The 25,849-nt window shown below is 44.7% G+C and overlaps 1 protein-coding gene across 14 annotated transcripts in view; it reads right to left on the bottom strand.

Moving 5' to 3' along the window:
• LOC143345635 (protein turtle) overlaps nucleotides 1-25,849 on the bottom strand; it is a 93,304-nt gene that overhangs the window by 52,774 nt on the left and 14,681 nt on the right. For 10 of the 14 annotated variants that reach the window (XM_076772988.1, XM_076772985.1, XM_076772981.1 and 7 more), the window contains exons 2-5: nucleotides 14,817-14,944; nucleotides 13,145-13,312; nucleotides 12,406-12,719; nucleotides 2,513-2,646 (exon numbers count right to left, since the gene is read on the bottom strand). In XM_076772988.1, coding sequence (XP_076629103.1) covers nucleotides 2,513-2,646; nucleotides 12,406-12,719; nucleotides 13,145-13,293 — 597 coding nt within the window. In that variant the 5' untranslated portion in view covers nucleotides 13,294-13,312; nucleotides 14,817-14,944. Of the gene's footprint in view, nucleotides 1-2,475; nucleotides 2,647-12,405; nucleotides 12,720-13,144; nucleotides 13,313-14,816; nucleotides 14,945-25,849 lie in introns of those variants that run through there. The other 4 variants (XM_076772987.1, XM_076772984.1, XM_076772992.1 and 1 more) reach the window with 2 other exon arrangements.

The raw sequence follows: 25,849 nt of genomic DNA, 5'->3' as shown, positions 1-25,849 counted from the left end.
CATACAACTTTACGCAAAGAGGTCCTCAAACTATAGTCGAAACGTTGAACGAGAAATAGAGACATTTATTGTGCATTTTCGAGAAAAAATTCGTGTATCTTAATCAACAAATTGGTATTTTTGATTTTCGTCTTATTTTGGCCTCTAGAATCTCTCAATAAAATTATTCCCAGGGGTGGTCGAACATTCTGTATTTTCTGTTCACTTGTTGTTAACAGATGTGTTTTATAAAAATTATTCCTCTCTTCTATTTACTGCTACTTTTGAAGGTTCAATTTAAGGACCTTATCCAACTTCTTTTCACGAATATTTTCGCAGAGGTTTATAATTGCACCGGTTTTAAGAAACGTCTAATCTCTGTATAAGTTAGTAATTGTCTCGAGACTTTTGAGTGGCAGTGTTGCTTATCTCTAAAGAGATAAAACTCCAGATGGTGCGGGAGTAGCTATTAACTGCAGGTCCCCTTCGAATAAATTCCTAACAAATAAAATTCTCGAACAAAGGGATCACACTGTTATTCGATTCTAAATCACAGGTAGATAAAGGAAACAAAAATATTTGACACCTCCTTCACTGGCGCTTCTTTTCTCTTCGTCCGCTGGTGCAAAGATTACGTAGGCTTATTCTCTATTAAAAACTAAGTCGAAAAGGTGTAATAAAGTTTTTTCATACCAGCCTCCGTTTTCGAGAAAATCGAGTTTGAAAATTCATTTGGGACGCCTGACCTCGCGTACGACTAAACTACTGCGTCGGATTGTTGACGGTGATATCTACTTCCATTGGCGTCGATACGATATTATTTCGCTAGAATCCAATCAACTGCAAGATACTAACGTGAATAATACTGCCATCAACATTTCCTAACGCCAATACCAATAGAAACAGTCAATCTCAGTAGTCGAGTCGTAGATATAATCCGACGCGAACACCGGCCAGTATTCACTATCAATTTTCTCGAAAACGAAGCCCCGTACGAAAAAACTTTTCCCTACATTTTCGCTTCCTTTTCCCACGAAGAATAAATCTACCAAAAAAAAAAAAAAAAAACTCACCAAATTTTTATTGTTTATACGAATTTAATCAAAATTTGTCGCTCGTATTCTAAACTAATTTTCTAAAAAACGAAGCCTCGCGAAAAAAGAGTTTTTTCTACAATTTTTGCTTCGTTTTCCCGACGAGGAATCAGTCTAAAAAAAAAGAAATGTTTATTTTTCGGTAGAAATTCGTGACTGAAAGCCCCCGAGTCGATTACGATTGGCCGTTGCTATCCAGCTTCAAAGGACAGAGGGATCGAACGTTTCTGACACACCAGCGGACGATTAGAATCTTTCATCGCGAACGATGCGTAACAGGGGGAACGGGGCCGCGCCAAAAGGCCAGGATACCGTGTCGCGGTTTGAAAATTGAAACAGTCTGTAGCGAAGAGGGGCACTCGTAAATAGACACATCGCCGCGCAGGTCGGCCAGTGACCGTGTCTGTCGCTGGCAGAGGAAACGATAAAAAGAGCAACGACGCGAAGGAGGGAGGTGGGGGCAGGCGAAGGGGTGGGCGTCGGGAGGGCGGAAGATTCGATCGCGCGGCTCACACGAGAGCACCATTCATCCGTACGCTAGACTCTTTCTGTCGCCTCCACCCGCCGGCCGGTTTCACGCTCCAGTTCTCGATTACGCAATGTTCGACCGGGGGAAATTAAAAAGAAGCCGCGGCAGCGAACCAAGTCGACGATTTCGGTGGATTTCCAATTCGATCAACCCGAAATATTCTCAAACCGGGTGGAGTCGCGCGTCACGATTTAAACTTGTTGTTCGTAATCGACCCGTTCCGCCCTCTCGCGCATCGCGACCATCGGCAAAAAATAATGTATCCGTAGGTCCCTGGTGTAAAAATAAACGGGGACCTCGAGAAATATTTTTCGACCAAAGCGCAATCGCGAAAAGCGACTAATTTGAGACTTCGGTGGCTATTATTTCTCTCGAAGTAGTTCCTTTGGCGATTCCGCCATTGTCAGAACTCCTTAAAGTCCTTTTCGGTACTCGTCCCGTCCTGGCTCTCTTCAACTGTGCCAAATCTCCGCCCTTTGATCTCCGTCTTCCTTCCAGGGACCATGAAAACTCCCCATTTCCGTAATTTGGACGTGACTTTTTCGTCCTCGGAACGAAGACGAAATACGAAGGGGACTTGGCACGGTTCGGAGTATGTATTTAGAAAAAGACAGGATACATCGACTACCAATAGGGAATACTTTGATGGTGGACACTGAAGTCTCGCTATTTGCAGTCACGATCTTGATAAGTCTGAAGCTTCAGCGAAAGAGTTGTCCACATATAGCAGAGCACATTTCGTTTCATATGTAAAAAAATAATGAATAAATGGACCGTGTATCCTCGCGATCTCGATTTCGATTTCGATTTTCGTTCGATCGCTGATACCAGATCGCGACTCCTCTTCGAGCGGGGCCCACGTATTTAACTCACGGATATAGAGAGCAGAGGGTGTCGTCCGATATCGTACCGTGTCGCCTACCTTCTTCTCCCATTGGAGAACGTAGGGCACTGGGTGCTCACCGGGGAACTCTACGTGACAGTTGAAGACAACGCTCTCCCCCAGGATTGCCGTAATGTGCACCGCGTCTTGGTGACAGAGACCTGAAACACACCATTCGAAACACCTTTATTCCTCCGGCCATTCTTCTCTATCAACTTCGTTCCTTCGCTCGTACTTTGCACAAATCATCCACGAATCTTGGACAAAGTTGTACGACCCCTGGCAGAGAGTTTCCGATCGTACACATTGATATAAATTTTACGAAAAACTGCCGTGTTTTACGATTATAGAATGTTATTATATATAATTGAGACCGATGGGAAATGTAAGGGTGTTTTGTAGAAAGTAATTAGCTACAAAATAACACAAACTTTCATTTATTTTCAAAGACATCGTAGACCATGATTGAAATAATTAGTTGTACGAATACTGGAACCGTGGAGGGTAAATGTAAATGCAAGACGAGTCGATCAATGGTCCTCAGCCTTAGTTTGCGGAGAAAGGGGGAAAAAGGGGCGACGAACGAATTCGAAAGTTCTCTCACGCCTAATTCGCGAGAAGTTTGAATATGACGACCGATAGATATTTTGCAAAAGTCTCCGGGTCGGGTTTCGCGCGCGTCCTCAACTTTTCCGCGAGCCTGGCCGGCACCGGGGTCGAACTTTGTGATTTACGAAGGCAACTTCCGGTCCCCGTATTTTTCCAACTCTCCCCGCGGAGAGTCGGTCGGCAGTTACGCGAGCAAAAGTCTCGCTGCAAATTCGATGGAAGTAATCGAACCACCGAGCAAAGCCCGACGATGTTTTCCACGTAGCCGAAGAAGAGTCGAGGCTAAACGCCCGAGCTAAAGAGTTCCCGTTTTTTGGGGGCTCGGAGAACCGACTTTTTTGTTTACACGTACCGAAAGTTTAGGAATATCCTAGTTTTAGAAGTTTAAAAATTGCTCGAGCCACGGCGGCTTTAAAAACCGTGTTCATTCTCGAATATCCAGAAACTTTAGATTCCTGAAAATCTACTGGATATATTCGATCGCTGTTATCGTGTTGTATCGTAATTGTGTCACTGTAAATTTAATTTTTTGGAACGGTAAAGGCGATGTTGTTTAACGATCTCTTTTTCAGAGACAATTCTGTACGATTGTTTGAAACGCGAAGACTGGCTGTGTCTTTCCAGGGGGTAAAATACATCCTGCGTAGACGCGAGTTCGCATCAAAGGGCAGAAACATCCGCGAAAACCATGGAAATATCGTCGTCGCGTCGAGAGAAACGAGGGTCGCCGACGCGAGGCGATCCATTCGAATAATGGATCTGACTTTGATACCTATTCCCTTTGACTCGCGTCGCGTACGAATACGACAGGTTTATGACGTCCCTTTCCGCACGCGTGGGCGACAAAGGGCCTGTAATAAATCCCCAAACACACGGCTGCGAGTATGCGTCGTCTGTCGCGGAAACGGCTGAAATTCTTATCCGGATAAAAATATCGAATACACCAACGAATTCCCAAATTAAACTATAATCTAGAAAATAAAATCAAATTCTTTGTGTCGATCGTTCTTTTTGGAACATTATATATTCTATATTTTCCTAGAGAGAGACTAGTGTACGTGTAGTAGACTCATTCGCTTGCAAGTAGTTTTGATGGAAAATTGATCGACCACTGTATCAAACTGTGATGCAGAGTTTGGTTGACGATCAAACTTTCGTTCTAAACTTTCCATCGTCGTAAATTATATCGGCGGTATGTTTTCCCCCAAACGTTAAACAGAATTTTGACTGTCCAGTTTTGGGGCAGTAATCAGCGAACGCGTAATAAACTGGTCGAAATTACTTCGAGTTCCACTGTACTACTCCTCACCCCCTGTGCATGATCGTTGAATTTATTAGCGAAAATCTGTCGTAAATATCAAATCGATTGTCCAAATCGCGAAATCCGATTCCTGCGGCAAGGAGAAACGCAGGGGTCCGTCAGCGTCGCTAATAACAGAAGCAAATTATCGAGGTTGCGGGAAACGAGTTTACCGCCGTTTCTGCGCCGCTTTAACCCTCTTACGGCGACCCCCGCACGCATTCTGCATAATAATTCGAACGTAGGAACGCCCAACGAGCGCTTCTGTACCATTATCACGATCACCCTAGCTAGGAGTGGCCCCCGGTCTCTCGAACAACTGTTTTTATTGTCAACCGTCATTAAACTTTCAGCCTGGCGCGGGAGTGGGGGCGTGTTTACGCACCGCGGTCACCTCGTTATCGCGAAAAACAGGTTCGCGAGCCCCGGGTCGAAGGGTCGGGGCACAATTAGCGAAACTGTTATCCCGACGAATCGTTAAATCTTTCCCTGCAACGACGCGAAATTTGAAAACGCTTCGTAAGGACTCTCTTTCAAACATTAACCCTTAAGCCGCGGCCCTCCACAAGTTTAAACTAATACTAATATAATCTCAGTTCATTATTTTTTAAATGCTTTGAAGGAAAGTTGATTTGCATTTACCAATTTGGTAAAAATCAACGTTAAATAAAATGAGTTGAGATACAGAATCCACTTAAGTATTATTTTTGATCGATTAAAATAAAGTTTGCGAGATAAATACAGGAATTTTTACGGTTTTCGTTCTTTGTATGGTAAATGAAGGCGCGAAACAAACGAAAGGGCCAAAATGGAAAATGACGATTGTTCGAAACAGGAATAGTCCAGCAGAAGACAAACAAGGAATCAATAGGGATCGAAACGGAGGCCGCGTTTGACCGTGTTCGAGCCTTTCACATGGCCCGTTTATCAACACGCCGAGAGTTCCGGCGTCGAAAAAGCGGAAAAATCCGAGGGAACGACGGACGCGACGGCCCCGGGGGCGTGCGATGCGGGCGACCGCCCAAAAAACTAAATGAGACTCTCCAAAGGGGGCTCGCTGGAGCGTGAAAGCGCCGTGGAAATTGTCTTCGTCCGCGGAACAATGACTCCGCGAGCCTCTGAAATCACGCTCGTACGCGTGCATCGGCGCCCCGGAGGATGGGGAATTACCAGAAAAAGAAAAGGCTCGCCGGACCGCTCTGATCTACCCCGATCGCAAAGTCCACGGCTCGAGGAAGCCGCAAATTATGCAACCGCCTTTCGAGAAACTCTGGCCACTCTACTCCAGAGCTAGAATGTTGTTTTGCTCTGGACGCGCAATAGTCCTTCGATCGATGAAAGCATTCTGCCCCGGTCAGATGAAACCGTTTCAATGTAAAATTGTACTAAATATCCATTGGGGTGTCATTTTGAAACATAGAATTGTAAGAAATTTACACACTATTACTCACTATATTGTTCGCTAATTAAATCTGATTGGAGGATATTATTATGTAATAAGTGTATGAATGGTGTGTTGTTTATAGCAGGATATCTCGTAAGGAGTTGTAGTTATTAAAAAAATGTTCCTACAAAAGTTGTTTGGTTGGACGAGTTGCAACTGTTTTCTTGTGGATGTAGTGGCGGAGGAGATCTGAAGATGCTATATCTTTTCTTCGGAAAGTAACAGCAGGTGCTTAAAGTCGTTTTCCATGCAAGTCCTACATAATTTTCAGTTATTTTCATGACAAAGTGTCGCGTTTCGAATAAAAATATCCGAGACCCCTCAATTTGGACCGTATTCTACAGAAATAAATAAAATTGTTTGGTTGTCGCGGGACACACGATAGGCTGGTCGAGAGAGGATAGGGTTACGGGGACAGAGGAGACGTCGAGGACAACAAGGCGGCGCGAGAAGATTCTCATCTCGGGCCGAATTTTCAGGTAGCGACGAACCGTGAAATTAAGCAGGCACTCCATCGGCTCGTAAGTCGTGTATCGCGTGCAAGGTAAATAGTCGGTGAGCCTGTGGATGCTTAAGCCCGTCGCACACGCGAGATACGACGCGGACGAAGCAATTAACCGGGGGTTAACGAGCATTCTACCGTCCTTGCTAACTTTCGCCTCGAGTGTAGGTTTTAATTATTTACCGTAATTGGATGTGCTCCTCGGGTAAATATATCCTTCCCCCACCTCGTTGGAAAGCTAGCCGGTGCATCGCGTTACGCGACCTTCGCGGTTAATCGGTCACCGAGCCGACGAAAGCGTCCCGACGCGTTCGACTCCGGCGTCGCGAGCAGTCGACTACGGTTCTTTTGACTACGGCTCGATCGATCGCGGGTCGTGTCGCGCGTTCTCTCCCCGTATGGAACGGGCTTTAGCAAGGGCAACGTACCCTCCGGGACGGGACAACGTCATTTGCAACTCGTTTCATCGCCTGCCATCTGGGCTGCTTTCAACGCAGCTACGAGGAAGAAACCATAATCGTTCGACGCCAACACGCGGCGGATGCCTCGTGTGCGACGTAATTTATGGCCACCATGTGCCGTTCCACGGACACGGGCCTCTGCAATCCGGAGAGGAATTTAATCGCGGCCTGAAATGCAATTTGCCAACCGACGACGCCGGGATCGCGAGTTTGCCGCATTACGGAGGCAACCGTACTTTCGTCGAAGATGTCAATCGCTTACGTAATTTCACGTCTTTCCCCTCTCGATATGCCAGACGGCAACAAAGCGTCAGCCAAGTTTACCCTTCTTTATCAATAAACCCTTTAACGTACGAAATTATGAATTTCTATCTCGTTTCTATGCCTGACGTATTCACAGATTCAACGTTAGATACTGGGCTCTGTTCATAAATAGTTGAATGGAATTAGTTCAACTATTCTCATCTTTAGAGGGAATTATTCCAACACAGAATTCGCTATAACTTGAAAACTATAGTTTTCTTCTATACAATCCATATCTGAATCCCACATGCTACTTCTGTACAACACTCCGATTACGATTATGAAACATTTCCCATCACAAAATTGACAAAAACATCAAAACACGACCAAAGAACGTGGAAATTTGTAAAGATTCCGGGAAAGTTAGGAGTCGAAGTAAGTAAAAAATAGGCGTCGTAAGCGAGTCTGTTCTTTTCAAGGAAATTGCGTGCACCAGCGAGTCCATTCGTCGGACTGGATCGATTTAAAAATTCGCGGCGAACGGAGAGGGAAAGGGAGGGGGGACGAAGGGCGATTCGCGTGCGGCAAACTCTCAGAGGGGCCGGAAAATAATTGGGAAATAAATAAATTACGGGCATTAACTGGGAAAGTTGCCGGCGAAACGAAGACGACGACTCGCCGTGTAAGTGGCGATCACAATGGCCGTCTTTTGCCAGCCACCCCCGCCCTCGTCCACCCTTCGCCCTGTCTCGGCCGAACTTTCTATATTAAACAACTTTTCTCGCTAATTTCGCTCGCGATTCCTTTTTTCCTTCCCATCTCCTCGCTCTCTGGCATTCTTCTCGCCGTGTCTGCCTCCATTTCAACTTTCTACTTATGTCCGGGGCCATTTTCGCGATAAATTCATCCGCTTCGCGAACCAATCTTCCCCCGGAATTGATCGCCTCGCGGCGCTAGCAGAACTTTACTTGGCAATCAATTGTAATGGAAACAATGTCCGGTACAGAGGTCTTCTTTCGCGTCGATATTAATAGAATAACTTTTCACCTATTTTTCTTTCGAGCTTCAGACGAAATTGGACCGTACCTGTCTTTTGCATTCTTTAAACCACATGATTCCATCGCAAATTTCTATTTTTTTTTGTCCAATATTGTACTCTCGACGATACACGTACCTGGAAGGATTTAATAGAAGCTGTGGTCGAAAGTTACAGTGTTTCGAACCAATATGGCTCGAAGCAGACCCGGTAATATGGATGATGGGAATTCCTCGGCGATATATCTTGTAGAATTGTATTCGATGTACGGGGTGTTAGAATTGCAGAGGCGATAGAAGGGTTCGAAGTTTGCTGGTCCCAATAGGGGTGCGCTCGGAGAGGCGCATTCGGCGTGGCGCGCATTCAACCCGCCAAAACAATCGAATATTGAAATCCACGCTACCAATTTCGCGGGAATTTACCAGCCCGAGTATCTGGTTTATCAAAGATCGTCTAGGCAACGACGATTCAGCGAAATCGCCAGGAAATAAAATTGACCAATTCGTAATTTGAGAAAACTTCTGGTAATCTTAAATCCTCCCAAATAAATATCGTTCGAGTCTGACAGTCTTTTCTATAATCAAATACAAATAAAATTCGTAGGACGTCGAAGAAAGAGAAATATAAATAACGAGGTGTAATAAGTGACGAAGTGTGTAGTACATTCAGCGATCCAGAAGCTCGATGTACGGTGTTACGGATCGGAATAAATAACTGTGATTGTGATAGGGGTCAATAAGCGTAACGATTTATCGCACGATACGTTATACAATTTCGGTTGACGTGACTGTTTGAACGATAATTGTATAGTGTGTGGGGTTATTGTACAGCCTTACAAAGAGATCGTGTTGAATGGCATCACGACCCTGCAATATAAGTGTCGTTACAACTAGACATACTATTCATCGTACGATAAACCGTCTCGTCCATGGCTGCTCAAAGAGACGCAGAGCTTCGACGATGTACACCGTACCTCGAAAATACGAGCACAGAAATATGAACAAACGCGTAAATCTTGGAATTATTGCAACTTGGGGAAAAGAAGTCGTCTACTTTTACATTTCTAATTAGAGTTACAAAAATCCAAAGACGAGAAGTTCGAGCATCGTACAAGTTTTTCTGTCGAAGATTGAAAAAAAATGCAAGAGTTCGTAAGGGTTTTTGGCAGCAAGAAAGTAGGTTATGCGCCAGGACAACGCTTATGAAGTATCCATACAGCAGCGGTTCTTAAACTTTTTTCACTCGCGACCTCTTTTCATGACGAAATGATTAACGACCGCCAGTTTTATAAAGCGTATATATACTATGAACCCCGGATCATAATATGCAACGACACTTTTAGCCACTAATATATCACTTTTGACGGGCAAGCTAATCAAGTATATTGTTTATGTACGGATCAAATTTTCTGATATTTTAAAACAACGAGCGGCGAAACTGGGTATATTAGAATACTACTTTTTACGTTATTAATAATTTACAAAATGGACGTTGAAAAGCTTCACATCGCGAGAACTGAGATATCAACAGAGTCCCGGATAAAATACTATTTATCAAAATGGACAACTTTCTCTCGAAAAGAGCACTTTAACCGAGTTCGAAGGATTGTTCGCCAGTTTTTAAAACGAGAAACGCGAATGTTTACCAACTCGAAATGGACACAATGCGAGTGTAAGTTGCATCGATTCATAGTTTTCTGTGGCCGCGAACGCGTCATTAGCGGGTGGGCGGGAAACGAGCTCGCTGGGAAAACGAAGACGAAGTTTTAATGAAATTGTTCCACGTTGATGAGGCTAACGAGCATCGTAAGAGCGCCTCGCGTATTAAAAACAGAATATTCATCCTTTGAACCGAGCACACATTGACGTCCGTTTATTCATCTCGTTCTGGTAAATCGGTTAAGTGCGCCGCTGATTTTTACGCTCGTTCGAGACAGTAGTAAATAAACGTGGCACGTCGGAAATACTGCACGAAAGGTATTCGAGTGTCCCGGGAAAATATTTAACGTTTCGAGACCGTGCTTTATTAACCGCGAACTACAACATACTTTCGTGCTGGTCGGACCACGGAACCATTCTAGAAAAGGTAAAGAAAGAAGAAGGATCCCACAATGGGGGGAGAACTGTCTTTTGACGATATAAACGTTTTGTTCGATGCAAGTGCAATGTGTATTTGCACTTGTTCCTTAAATAAAACCATTCGCTTTTCTCTTCGAGGTACGCTCTTGTCATCGAGCGTATAAAAGAATTAAAGTATGGACCATTGAAATGGCAACACTCGACGAGACGTTTCATATTTTATGTTAGGGATTTATTCCAGCAGCTATTTAAACGTTTCCACGGTGAACGTTGCTTTTTATTGCTCCTTCGTTTTATCATTCTTATTGCGTTTATGAGTTGTATGGTAATTATACTCGCGTAATTAATTTTCATTTTAACATTCGCTGGCTGCGAGCTGGTCTGTTCGAAAACCGGGGAGGAAAGAATAGAGTGGACTCGAGAATATTTCGATACGTGGCTCTGAAGTTTGAAATTGTACATCTGAAAAATCGATTTAGGTGAAACAAAGTGCACAGGTTCCATTAAAACAACCAAGTGCGAGGGGACTTTCTCTTGTATCAATTGTTCGTATCTTCGCTTATAAAAGAGCCACGTGTCCCAGTTTCTGGAATCAGTATAGCCTTCTGCCATCGTTCTGAAAGCAATTGCATTCCCCTGCAACACCATTCTGGTTCTTTGGACGCAAAAAGCTACGCACATTCGCGTTTGACGACGCGCCGTTGAATCCGCTTCTGTTAAAATAGTGCACCTTTGTGCGGGGAAAATAATGGTATGGTTTCATGGTTGTTTTCATTTTTTTTTTTTTTTTCAAGCTTCGCTGTTGGAGCCTGCCTGGCGTTGATTCGGACGGTATCGCGTTTTTTGCTGCCGCTGGTCGAACTTTCCGACCAAAAATTTTTTAATCGTCGCGGAAACGGTGGGAATTTATCGTTTGCTTTTGAAATTAGTTCTTGTTTCCGGAGATACGAATAATTAGAAAAAAATACTGTTTCTCTTTTCGCTTTTCAAATTTTTACGATCAACGATGCTTCTTACGAGTCTGCTCGAATTTTTGTATCTTTTTCGTGACGAAGAGACTCGTCGAACAAACAAGCATGGAAACGAATGAAAAAAAACCGAAAGTCACTTTCCGTGACATTCACCGACGTTCCATTCGTTTTCCTCGCGACAGTTCTTTAAAATTTCGTTCAGTAGCGAGCGTGCGTCGCTCACGGTGACAAACGAGCATCGAGTTCGGTTGGAAAACACGAGGAAACGTCAGTTGGCAAGCACATCGAAGACAGACGCGTTGAAAGAATCAAACGGGGGGGAAAAAACTGTGAGGAATCGCGTAGCGTCGTGAGCTCTGAGCCAAGTGCCATACCATTCGTTCCCTTTGAAAAAAAAATAGTTACAATTGCTGATTTCTTTTTCTACTATTATTGATTTCCTCTTTACGAATTAAGTTAAAGATTCATTAAACAAAAGGGATCTCCTAAAAACGAAGAGTTACGCATTGAGGTTCGATTTATCCAGATTGCCCCCCGATTAAGGCGGTTGATTCGCGACCGTAGATTCGATTCGATTCGATTTCTATGCGTTGTTTGACGAAAGCGTTTCCATCGTTTGGAATCGCGGGGATCGATGGCGGTACGCACGAGTGAACGACCGAGCATTCGCGTAATTGTATACTCTGACGCGGACACGTATCAGCAATCGCAAGAGGTATCTTGACGGAAACCCTTCGCTCGATCTCAATCGACGTCATTACGTCTCTGACCTACGCGCAGCCAGCCACGCCACGCTACGGTGAATCCGGCATCGATCGACCGATCGTACTTGAGAGACGATGGAAAGCTATTATCGTGACCTGGTACACTTGTTCCGAGTAGCGGGACTTGCTAATTGATGTACAACTCCGGGAAACCGGAAAACGGTAATGAAACAAACGCGTCCTCGAGCATCGGAGCCCAAACTATACATCTACTACTGGATTCTTATAGAAGATTCACTAAAAAACACGCACGTTATTATCTTGATAGATCACAGTAACGATACTATTAGGGTAGACACGGTTCAAGCTCCGTTTCTTTTCTCGTATCGATCAAAAAATTATGAACAAAATCAGGGACATTCTCTTCGAGGGCGTACACGTTTCCGAATTTTTTCAGAATTTTTGGTCGCCTGACGGAATTTTAAACGATTAAACAGTTTCGCAGATAGTTTGTGCAAAGTCGATTCAAGATGACCGCCGACAGAGCGCGCGAAATCTAAATCAAGGCTCACCTGGCGTGACGAAAAGCACGATACCGATGAGAAGGGTCCTCGTCGCCACGTCTGCGATCCACCGGAAGTCCCTGCGACACCATCGAAGTCGACGACTCCTCCCGTTGCCGCCCTCCTCCTCCTCGGCTCCATGGCTGAGGATCCTTCCGACGGATAGCCGCAGCTTTCCGTACAGCGAACCGAACAGCCCGGTTCCGCCTTTGGAGCGCCTCACATATTTCTCGTTTGCGTTCTCTTCGTCCTCTTGGCGTCTGCACGGCCGGGAACCTGTACACGTGGGCTGACCGGAAGCGAGGGTCGCTTGCAAGTCAACCCTGTCGTGGAAACAATCTTTAACCGTTTGTCGAAAGATACGTAGCGACAGGAAATACCAAAAACGCGAACTGGGATTCTAGTTGTTTCAAGTTTACTCGTACACGGGGGTTTTAACAAGTATGAGGCCACTGGTCATCGAGGTCATCAAAGCTTATATGTTAAAATCAACACATTTTCATATTCACAAGGTATTATACAACTCTATTCTTTTCGTGATCAAATTTAAACAAAATTATACATATTATACGATATTAATTTAGACTAAGGCAATAACAAAGTTAAAGATCTTTGTAATTCCGCATTTGTAATAACGTGATTCGAAGAAACACTTTAAATCGTATTTTTGGGATTTCCAACCACCGATGACAGATCGTAATTTCAATACTGAGATTTAAAAAATTGCAAGGATTCGATAGTTGCTCACCTTTCTTCCTGGTCGCGTGTATTCCTGCGAGTCGAGCAGGAGCCATCGTGCCTTAAGGAACGAGGGCTCTGGGGAAGAGTGCTTCCTGAACACCGGGACTCGAGCCTTCGCCGGAGGTCCGTGGCTTGTAGCCCTCCTCCGCCCCCCATTCCCCCGCTCCCATAGTACCTGTAAATCATAAACGATCATGTTATCCAGCTTAGGCAGTCCAGGATTCGATCGGTGGACTGAGCGTAAATAATTCAAGGGGGATAGACCAACCCTTTGACCACGGAGAAATGGAATTCCGTACGACGCTTCTCGAACTACCAATACAAAACTGAAATTAGCAAATACTTGGTACGATTTCCCAACGTCTACACGTTACGATACAACGAAAACGATTTCTATTTCCGGTGGAGAAAACGAAACAAACGACGCGTCGGAGTTAAAAGCTGTGTTCTTTTTTCAATTAGGCGCGATTAGATCTTCCTACGAGCTTCGTCGGAGGATTCCAAGCGACGGTCGAAGGGCACGCAACGGCGAGGCGGACCCGGGCACGCGAGCAACGATTTATTAACAATTAGAAAAAGTGATAGCGAAGCGTTTCCGTTTCAATTGGGCCGCACGATGAATCGCCGCGGTTCCTGTAATCGCGTATTCGAATATAATTACACGTTTCCCGGGGGCTGGTAATCAGTGTCGCTGATAAATAGCAGAGGGTGCGTCCCCTCTCGTTATCGGATCGCGGTATTTTCAATTTGCACCGAGCAACGGCTACTTAATCCCGATGCAGGCGTAATTCGAGCCGCGATAACCGTGCGTCTCGGCCAGCGTGTTCTCTTTTTCTTTTCCGTTTTATCCATCCGCGCGGCGTTAATCGAGCGACACAGTCACGAACGCGGCATAATACCGCGAGATAATGCCTTAATCGATCCACCCCCACCTCCTACCAACGGTTTAATCCGTCGATTCTTATCGCGACCCGATTACCAGCGCCGAGAACCGTGCTCCAATCGTCCGATAAGAGTTCGATTGCTCGCCGCGAATGCCCCCTTCAGCGACGCCTGAAACGTGCAACCGGCTTTCCCTGGCCTGGCGGGCTCGTTCGACGTCTGCCAGGGTCTAATGTCGACGAGAAAACGACGATCGTGACGCCTTAGGGCTCGACTGCCTCGACGGATAGCCAGGGAAAGGGATATCGGACGTTCGGGATGGCCAAACCGATATTATCGGACGATTCCGCTATTTTCAATCGGGACTCGATCTACTTTCCCCGTAACTGCTGCTCGAAAGTCTCCGTTTCGAATCGACTAATGAAACGCGTGTGGTGAACCTAAGCGTACGATATGGTACGATCGAGAAATTATTTATTTGTTGTTTGGTGAACGGGATATACTCGTTAGAGCACAGGATTACTGTGATGATTCTTAACCCCTTGGTATAGAATGGCGAGTTAGACTCGTTACAAGTTACAAGTACTCGTGGAGTCAATAAAAAAGAAGAAAATTTACGAAGTAAGATTTGAAAGAGTCTCGAGCTTCTCTTAGAAATTAGAAAATAATTCGGTATCGAACGCAAGATGTAGACAGTGTTCGAAGTAACAAATGAGATCGATAGAAGATCATGCAGTGAAAAATTATACAATTAGTGAAGAGAAGAATGGTTTACTGTTATAAATGAGTAAACCTACCCCTGCCGTTCCGCCACCACTACCGCTGCCCGGATCGTCCGCTCCCGGCGCCGATTTTCACCAACCTCGCCACTGCTTCAGCCTCCGCGACAGCCACCTTAGCCCCCACAGCGTACCGCTATCGCCACCTGGAAAACAAGGGAACTCGTTAGAAGAACGTCACGCGGCGCGTTAATATTTCGCGACGAGGGGTTAATAATTCACCCGGCCATCGGCGATTACGCGACGATTATCGAGCACGGCTGAATTCTTCCTAGTTGAGATTCCGTGCGGTACGCGAATCGCATCGATTAGCGAAATACGTGCCCGGAGCAGGATCGAATCGATTCCAGGTTCCTGGGGGAGAGAGGCAGAGGGAGGAACTTTGCAAAGGGGGACCATAATTACGCCGCTTCGAGACACCGCCGCGTAGGGCTCGTCGATAGGGACGCTCGAACCAAGATGTCGACGAAAAAGACCGGAACGCGTCGGGGAAATCAATACACGCACGACCCTGGTACATTCTTTGATCCTTCGACGCAGGGAAATAGTGGTTTCAAATTTGGAGAATCGTGCAAAATTGGAGTTAAAGTATTTTTGAAATATTTTTAATAATATGGACTTAACTCTGATAAATTTCACGCGTGGATCAATGTTGGGGTTGGATTGCAAATCGCGTCGAGATTCGGAGCTCAGCTGTTGGTCGACGAATAATACCTGAGCTCGCGGATACATTGTTGCTTAACAACGATAAGCATTCTCTGTTCAATTGAATCGGAATCACTGTCAATTCGAAATTGGAACGAGCATTTTTACACCCTCGTTTTCTGAAAGTGTCGCTTCTGGATCGATAACCAACGACACCGCGGCGGAAATATGCCCGTCGTGAAACCGCTCCTTGGATGCTGCGTGTGGCCTTTTAGTATACGCTCGTCGTCCGCCTCGCTTACATTCATAAAAGGGAGGACGCTTCGCCAGCGTTTACGATTATTGGCCTTTAACGCCGATATTATTCCGAGACGGGGTCGCGTTTTACTGTCTACCCGGTGAACTCCACCCCCCGGAACGACTCGGACTCCTCGGAAATCTTAAAAAGATGGCCGGAGATGCTAATCTTAATACGTTTCACAGTCCATTCGAGCAATCGACGCACGACTTAGCAAACGTCCTACAATTCTTCCAAGGTGCTCCGTATGAAATGTCAAAGTCCATTCTCTGAAGTGTAATTTCTAAATTATCGGGCATTTTTGTACGCAAAAAATTGTGGGTATTCTCCAAGCATAGATCTAAATATATGATTGGAATTTGATACGGAAATATTCTACCGTTTACCCTCCAAAAAATTCAATAGGAGCTGCTTAGGGTGTGAAGCGATTACCGATGACAAAGAGCAATAAGAATCGAAAGAAACGCGTTAGTTTTTCCGTGTGAAAGGTTCTCGAATGTGTACACCGGTGATGTATTTACCTTGCAGAGTCAACTATCGATGTCCCGTTACCTTAAGCCAGCAATGAAGCGTGTGCCGTAACCGGGATTCAGTATGTTACACGGAGTAAGCGGGCTAACGGGAAACCCGTCAGCACCTTCGACGAAGGGGGGTTGCAGGGGCGGGTTGCACGTCGCTAATAGAAGACGCACAGGCGGCGAGAGGGTGGGAACAGGGGCTGTGGCGAGGGTGGTAGTGTTCTGCTTTGAACAATGGCACATGTCGTCCGCGCAATTCCACCCCACCGAACGACCCACGACACCACCTGTCATAACTCGTCTTCGTGTTCCACGGTTATTAGCGCTGAGCCAGTGGGATTGACCAATATCTCCTGCCCGTGTAATCCCTTGCTCCTTTCATCCCCCCAACGATCGTCACGGTCGACACACGCAGCCGGATAAATCGAACGCGAAGGACGGCCGAGCGAACCGGCCAAATGGAATCTCCTGGATTTATCGGACACCGCCACTTTTATCGCGATTTTCTCCGTGGATTTCCTCGATGTTGTTCGCAAAGGAATTGGGAATTTATCTGCCGTTATCCGAGGCTTTGTTAACGCTGCAACGTACCAGCCGTTGAATCGCAGGCCGACCAGTGCCCGAAAAAAGTCATTCTGGACGAATATTCTCGCGGACGAACAAAAAAATTACATTGGTGCTGATTTATTCAAATTTTTGCTGTTTTTTAAATGTCATATTTGTTTGGTTTTGGTAGTTTTTGTAGGGTGCGTACGCTTAAATGGTCCGGTGATGTGGGATTAGTTGAAATAGATCGATATAAAATAATTTTAATTTAAACAGAAAAGTTTGAAATAGGGCGTGAGAAACGTGCATATATTTCTAGGTATTTTTAACGATTAAAATAAGCGAACCTTCGAAACGAAACGTCCTTTTGTGGTCAGTATGAATACATCTAAAACGAAAATACGAAATATTGAACATTTTCGACGCGTCGCTTTGAAGAAACGTAGGGAAGTTTTGCGGCAAAAGCGAAACATTCTTTTTTGAAATAGAAAAAAAGCAGTTGCGGATACCGCGCCGTGTGTAACCTGCGCGATATAGATTCGATTACGTATCGTTGCGATCACTCAATATTTAAAAACTCGAAAAAATATGCGTATCGATGGTTCGAAAAATTGTTAAAAATACGATTCGATTGAACTGTAAAAGATATATCCAAATGGTCTTCCAAATGAACCTTGATGGGTGAAAATTAATATAATTGCGAATAAATAAGAAACGAGGGAATAAACGAACGAAGGAAGCCGCATCAATTAATTAATCGCTTCTTCGACGGAATATCTACCAGTGAAGACATTAAATTACCGATTCCGGTTCGGTAACGATCGACACGATTGCTCGAGACCCAATGATCCGCGGAATTGCGCGAATTACAGGCTTCGTACTTGAAGCCAATGTTTTCGCGTGACGCAACCGCCTAACCCCGATCTGCTTATTCCTCGACTCTCGAAACGAAACGAAACGGACTAATTGGCCTACCTCGACGTCACCCACGTCGATTCACGATGTAATCGACTGCAAAAAGTTATCGTGTCACGCCATCGCCCCCAATCACCGATAAAACTCGAAGATTTATTCTGTTTCCTATACCTACGATGTTTCAGAAACCTAAGAAATTTCACTCGAGAAGGTCCCAAAATTTTGACAGAAATTTTTTCAATACTTTTCTAGACCCTATCATTTATTTTAATCCATAATTTCCAAACGTGGATGGGTCAAATAACGAATAAATCCATGAAAAATTGCAGAAGGGACTCCCAGAGCGTGATTTGTATCGTCGAATCGTACAACTCGTGGACCGTTACGGTGAAAAGGATTGTAGGAAGACCGAGGAAAGTGATTTTTGATCACTGTTTGGACGATCGGGAACCACTGTGCTAGGGTAGAAGCGTCGTTCCAACGAGCACAGCGTGCTATTTTTGCCCGACGATCAGCGATCGAGCGTGGAATATTTATGGGCAACGGCGGACAGCGTTTCGACTGGACAGCTCGCTTCGCCACACCTCCAATCAATTACGAGGGGAAAAGCGAGTTTATTACTCGTACGGTACGGTCAAATCGACGAAAGTTCGTGGTCAATTTCATCCCTTGGGATACGGTTGTCTCACGAGCTGTTCCTGTCTGCGCGACGAACTTCATCCACCGCGATATACGAGAGAATTAATTAGCGTGTCGGTAAGCTGCAGGTCGTATGCAAATCTCGAGTTAATAACGGGAAGTTCGCGGCAACCGCGGGTAATCAGCGCGCTAAAATACAGCTTGAATTAGACGTCGACGATAAAACTGCGCTTTTGCCCGCTAGTTATGCGTTATTGGCGACCAAAACACCATGGACTCGGCGGTCATACTCGACACGCTCGAATTATTCTCGCAAATACAATACTTTGAATACCTTTCGAGTCCGGTCGAGCGATTTCCGCTTTCAAACGCTTGAATTAATACGAATTTAATCTGGCTATTTTATTCAAAAGCAAACGCGCTAGGGGGCAGCTTGCTTTGTTGATCTTCTGACACGAAATTAAATTCTCCTGTTCAAATTCACGCAAAATTTGTGCGGTAATGTGTTGGCGACGAAAAGAAAAAGACAGCGCGACAGATTAATAAAAAATTTACAATTTTAAATTAAAAACCTGTATTTTCTATCGAAATTACTTCTTGCGTAAATTTTTGGACGCCCTTCACAAATACGTCAAAAAAGTGATTGGTAATTACTAATACAATCCACTATGCACGAACGTGTGCATTTATGCACTCTGTTCTCCCGAAATCAGTGTAATTTACAAACAAAAATGGAAACTTTGTTTCCCTTTCCTAAATTAAAAATATCGAACAACGAATAAAGTGGGAAACCTAGCAGGTCGAAGAATCCCAGTAATTGGATTTTTTTACGAGCCATCGACGGGGTCGTTTTTATTTTTTTTTTTTTCGAAAATTCGTAATATCTCGAAGGACATTTCCCCGTATCCTCGCAATCAGCGTCGCGACGCCCGTTCGAAACAAGGCAGGACCAAACGCGCGTTCACGGGCAATTTCGCCGCTCGCGCGCGATTCAATTCCGGCGGCGGCTGGAGCCATGATTCGATCAATTGTGAAAATTCGGCCGTGCTTTTTGTATTCCCGTATCACGTAGCGAGTGGGCGATTGCTATTCAAAATAGAAATTGCCAGGCTGCTCTTGGTGCACGAAGTTGGCTCCGTAATATCGATCCAATTACGTACGGACATAAAATTTGCTTCGCTTCGAATTCTCGCTTGAAACGACCTTAAGGCCATTTACCCTCTTAACTCGTCGTTGGCTCCAGCGACAACCTGGAGAACCTCCTCCCTAGCCCGGTAGTTTGCGTCAGCGGACCACTTGCTCCACCATCTTTAATTCACTGACCACTGTTTTTCCTTTTTACGTTAATTTTATTGAGACGTGGCTTTTGGAACAATGAGACTATTTCGAGACCAGTAATTTCGATAAATGAGGTATTGTCGCGAGCAGAGTCTCGTTTTTTTCCGTTGATTTCCTTGTGGAGGTTGTTGGCCAGATCGTTTGGTTCAGTTCTTTTATTTCGAGTTAGTGATTTCGATTAGTGATTAGCAAAAGTTGACTGTGAAAGAATATCCCTCGCGTTAATATAAGGGTGTAAAGAGCTCGATTCGAGACCACTGCACCGGGGTTAAGCCGCGGAGGTCGTCGTGAAAACGAGCAGAAGACGAAGAGGAGGGGTGGGGACGCCGCGAGACTTCATCAGCCTCACAAAGAAGCCGTTTCGTCGGGAAATCAGATGCACTTTTCCGCGCCCGAAGCTCTCTCGGTATCCTTGAGCTTACTAGCCATTGCGAGCGTAAATGTGTCAAGTATACGGGGAAAGAATAACGTACGCTCGCGAATGCGCTTGACATTTTCAGAAGTCCCTCGCATGTTCTTGCGCACACGGTCTCTGAACTACTATGCGGTACATGTTTTTCGAATAAGATCCATCGAGTAGATTTCGGGTCGAAAAATTTAAAGCACGCTTCGAAACTGAAAATGTCGATCCGTGGCGGACGATAGTGCGGCTATTTTAAAAAATAATATTTTTACAATGTACAGAGTGTTCGGCCACCGCTGAGAAAAATTTTAATGGAAGATTCTAGAAGCCAAAATAAGACTAATTATGAATCGAAAACCTGATTTTCGAATATATTTATTTATGAATTTACCATTCACCTGATCTTCAGACGTACTCGTCGAAGAAGCCATTCTTGGAATCACAGTTTTCAGGAACGCTTTAATATTTTCGATCGATCGATTTCGCATAATTCGAAGATTCGTTTTGTGGTGGCATTCACGCGTCACGTAGATCCTTTTTTGGCGGCACGATGATGAAGGCGTTAATTATTACCGCGAAGGCTGACGCCTAACTGCGAAACGACCCCGTTCGCGATAGAATCCCTGGGTAAAAGGGAACGAACCCGAGGTCGCTCGATGACGTTTGACCAACATCGGGAGAAACAAAACCCCGTGAAAAGGATCGTCGAATATAACTGGAGGACCCTCGGCGGGGGAAGTGTTTACCCGCGCGCGACGAGGCCTCGACGAGAGAAACGCGTCATTCACCGCCCTTTCTGCTCTCGCAGGATCCTTTTTTCTCCTTTAATTGCGACCTTTCAGAGTAGAATAGGGGTCGCGAGGGTCTCGCGCATGCTCGTGGATTAATTGAAAGCAATCGCGACGGGTGCTCGACGCGCGATCGAGCAACGAGTGTGCACATTCGCCGAGCCCGCGAGCAATTAAACGTTACGCGTGCCTCAGTCGGATTGTTTAAAATTTCAGAATCGGAGGCCCGATGGAGCTTAACCCGTTCGCCCGACCGCCGACCTATTATTGCACGCCAGATTACGCCAGATGAATATTTCGATATTTCATGGGGCTTCTGATACCGATAGCGAGTGCACGTTCCCGCTGGATTTTCGAGAATCGAGCCGGGTGTCTAAAGTAACTAGTCCCTGTTAAATCGATAACGACATCGTTAGCGCCTGTAATCGCGACGGGATCGAGAATTTATAACCTCCGGGAGCGTTTCCCCAATCACCATCGATCCCTCCCAACCGAAATCGTGCCTCTGCAATTTCTTTGTTATTGTCCGACGCGAAGTTCCATCGACGAACGAACTCTGTGATCGGACAGAGTGCATTTTTAGATAGAGAAATCAGTACCATTCCACCGATTCTTTTTATAAATTGAACCTTTTCGATTTTGCAAATATTCCGATACCAATTTGAAATAGCAAAATTCAATCGACGACGTCCACTTTCCCTTCCATTTTCGTTTACGCGCGCCGAAAGAAAAGAATTTTATTACACGATGTAAATTGAATCTGTACGCTTGTTTAACGCTAGAACTATCGAAGTGGTTATAATGACCCATTCGTAATTTCTAATAAAAATTGTAAAAACTTTTAATGGAAATTACTCAATTTCCACTATCTCTCGGTCCGTCTTATGTACAATAGCCTATTAACCAAAACTTTGGACGCGTGCAGTTTCGAAACTACTCATGCTTTCTGCATAACTGAGCCATCGTTGGAAGCGGCAAAGCCTCCCCTTTAAAATGGCTTTTGGTTTTCGTCGATCCGACTTTTCGTTTTCGAGATATCGTAATTTATGTAAAGGGTTAATTTTTCTAATTCGACTATCTCTGTCTCCGTCTGACGCGTCGCGCCGGACCTCTCTTTCTCGTACGTGACTCGTGACCGAGTGGCCGAGTGACCTAGTTACTACGAGTCACGTGTGGTCAACGGCCTTGACAAGGCCGTAGTAAACAAACGCTTCGGACTCTTATATATATGTATATCTCCGGAACTAATTAAGCTATCGACTCGTACAAACGCTCATTTTAAAGGGCATTTCATCCTCTATCTAATGATCGTATCACCTATTATAATTTATGCTGTCTTCCATGTCTATTTTGAAGTTTACTTTGACGCTACATACCCAAAGAAGTTTCAGCAATTCCTACTGATCGTACGACTAGTGTACGTTAAAACTGGATCATAAATTCTTTATTTAATTGAAAATCAATTTAAATTTAAATACAGGATGTTTGCGTAATTACTAGCCAGTACTTTTTCTTAAATAATTAGCTTGCATATTTGTCCGCGAGACTACCAAATTAAGGACTTTTAACACTAGTGTTACACTCGTATATTTCTCTGTGGTCTCTTAATAATTTTAGAACGAACAGTTCAGACTCCTTTCTTTGGTTTTTGGTTGCAAAATGTCCTCCTGTTTTCTAACGAGAAATTATGCACAGAGTGGAATTATTCGACAACGGTTTCCCGATGGAAACGCCGCGTGATCGAGAATAAAAGCGAGCTTTCAGTGGACTGTGGCCAATTAAAGCAATGGAGTGTCAACGGGTTCGAACGGATTCGATGTCATAATCCAGCCACGGTTCCACGGCTTCGTCCAGCAACGTGTCGGCAGTTTCGTTAATCGTTTTCACTTCGAATTACATCGTCGTTCGCTGTGCCCTCGTTTCAACCCTCGTATCTCAGATTCGCAGTCCAACTTCCGGCACAGCTCACCGGAGGATCGTTTACGAGTAGACGCAAGATCTCCACGCTCGTAAGGACTCTGAGTAGATCCAGAGACGGTTACTAAAACCTCCCAGTGGCGCAGCCAAAGTGGGTGCATCTCAAAATTAATCGTAAACGTCACAAGGATTTGGGAGGGGGGGGGGGGAGAAATCCCTGTAACGGATTGAAATTTTTACAAGAAGTAGTTCAAGAAATGTACTTTCAGAAAGATTAAACATTTATCAGACACAGTTTCATAGTTATGCCCAAAAAATTCTTGAAAATTACCTTTGTTTTCAGCCGTCACAGTGGGTTTCATTAATACGGAGTAAATTTGATCAAAGTATCGTTTCCGTAGGATTGATTTAAAACTGTAGATCGAAGACTCGACGAGGACGATGTTTAAGACTACCGACAAAGATGGAGGAACACGATACGAACTCGCCAGGGGAAATGAAAGAAAGGGTGAGAACGAAAACGTACTTCGTCCGGGTTAGAGGGACGAGCTTGGGGATGGATTCGGTGATGGACAGCGGGGTGATACGATGGAAATGGATTTTAAAGTGGAAGGTGGTTAAGGTGCAACGACTCCGGGGAAATCTCGGAACATCGGAGCCCGTAATGCAGAACATAGGACCCTCGGAGATACTGCGAGCGACGCGGAGGCGTGACTCGGAGAACCAAGGGTTCCAACGATCTTCCGAATACTGATGCGGGAGGAAATTGGAGAGAGAACGAAGTTGCGTAGTATGTTAGGCGTGATGAATGATTGAGATCCGACTCTCCGTTAAGTTTCAGCGAGGGATGCGTGACCTACGGACTCCGATGGGAAGAACTGTTCCAACAGTCCTACCCTAGCTGGAGTTATTAGCAAGGGAAGACTATCATAATCATCGTCCTCGATCGTTTAACCCCTTGACGTGCGATTTAATTTCAAAGAATTTTTCAAACGTATACTATTCAATTTTATGTGCATTTATTCGTGCAAGGAATGGTCTAGAAAAATAGATTTGTTTTACGAATACCTCGTGAATGTAAATACGTGTTAATGTTAATATATAAAATTCGACCACGAGTGAAAACCAGAACTGCCACTAGATTACCAATAATTTTTCAGGTTTATCGCCAATTAGATAATTCAATATTTAATATTCAACATAGAATTATATTCAATATAATTGGAAATTGTTTGTTCGGGTCAATAATCGGGAAACGAATCGAGAAACGAAAATGGACGAAGCTTGGAATCCAGTTTATGCAAACGGAGGTCCGAACTACCCCCGACGGAACTTTATGTATCGGAATTAAAGGCGAGCACTGGGGAGTGGGACGCATCCCCTCGATCCAGTTTTCCCACCCCCGCGGCAAACTACTCTCTTTCTTGGTAATCCCGTCGTTCTTTGTGCGGGATCGGCGAACTCGCGTCGCAGCTTTTAAGGAGGCGAACGAAATTTCGCCCCCCCTGTCTCCGCGAATAATATCGCGGCGTTTGCTTCTGGCCGGCGAACCGGTAAGTGGAAGAAAGTTTCGACGCGGCGAGAAAAGCTCGGTCGTTTCGTAGCAAAGAAAACTTGGCTAATCGACTGCGATTGTTTACCGCGAGGATATCGGGGTGCTTTTTACAAGCGAGTTATCGTTTCGAACGCCCGACGTTTGGCAAATTCTCTCTCCAAGACGTACACAATCGAATCGACGAGGGTGTAATTTGTCGAGAGCCACTCGAACCCGACGGTTCGACTTACCCAATCAACAAGACAGAGGATTCTATGCAAATTCCAGGCCCCTTCGGCTGAAAGTGACGTCGACGGCGCCGATAACTCTCGGCAAGTGAAATCGACGACTGCCTCGACGCTCCGGGTACTTAACTCGATTGTAGTTAGCGGACTGGTTTATTTAACCGACGTTCGAGAAGTCCAGAAGTTACCAACAGCGTTGCCGCCGCGTCAAAATATTATTCTCGTCGAACGACTTGAGAACCGCCTTTCGGAATACGTATCGTCAATACTCGGGATCGTTTGCTTCTGTAATTCAAAAGGTCTTCGTGCTTTCGACTCTTTCCTGGAACCGTGTCTGGAATATGCATGAAATTATATTGGAAACGCATCGAACGGATTAAAAATAAACTTCACATTCAGACTCGGTTGGATGCTATTTTCAGAATTTAGTAACTTCTTATTCCGATTGTATGCACCGTTGTACGCGGATTTTCTAGCTGGAGAAACAAAATTCTGGAAGATTGGTAAGTGATCGAAGAGGCTATGTGACAAATTTGAAAACTTTAACTTATATGCTCGTGCATTAATCGTTGAACGTTTGAAACGATAATAATAATCCGTCGTTATACTGGTAGAAGCGAAAGAGATATAAGCATTAAATAAAATATGACGCAGAGAAGTCGAGATAAATATACATTTACCGTGGAAAGACGAGGTATATGCTGTTATTAGCCTAGAAAGATATATGCTCCCGTACATAAGTCACTGGATAACTTGATAGAGGAAAAATAGGAACGAATTCATACTATGAAAAATTATGAAAATGTAAAAGAACCGTTCAAAAGGTAAACGTTACAAAATAAGATAATAATAATATCCGTCGAGGAAATAGTGTTTCTGTTTTAATGGGCAGCTGTGTACTTTCGTGTCGTTCCCGCTTTGTCGTGACCATTACCGTTTTTGTCTGCTTGGAAAAAAGAGTAGAAAACTCGGTGCAGTCGGGGCAATCACCATAACGAAACAATTGGCCTCTGCGAGGAACACGGAGACACCATCGTGCCATAATTAACGCAGCTACGATAAGAGTCTGCAGGACACGTATTCCCTGATATCGTATCGGTGGCGGAATATTAAGTATTCGCTTCCCAGCACGACAGGAAGCAATTTCTCCTGTACACGTGTCGACCATCTTGGACGGCGAGCTCTTAATCGTTCCTACTCCATCTTGAATTTTCTCCGTTGGACAATGAAACTCTCATATTCTAATAAACGAATTAAAAAATTTA

This window comes from Colletes latitarsis, chromosome 9 (assembly GCF_051014445.1).
Source record: "Colletes latitarsis isolate SP2378_abdomen chromosome 9, iyColLati1, whole genome shotgun sequence".
NCBI lineage: Eukaryota > Metazoa > Arthropoda > Insecta > Hymenoptera > Colletidae > Colletes > Colletes latitarsis.
This window is presented reverse-complemented; position numbering and strand designations above follow the sequence as displayed.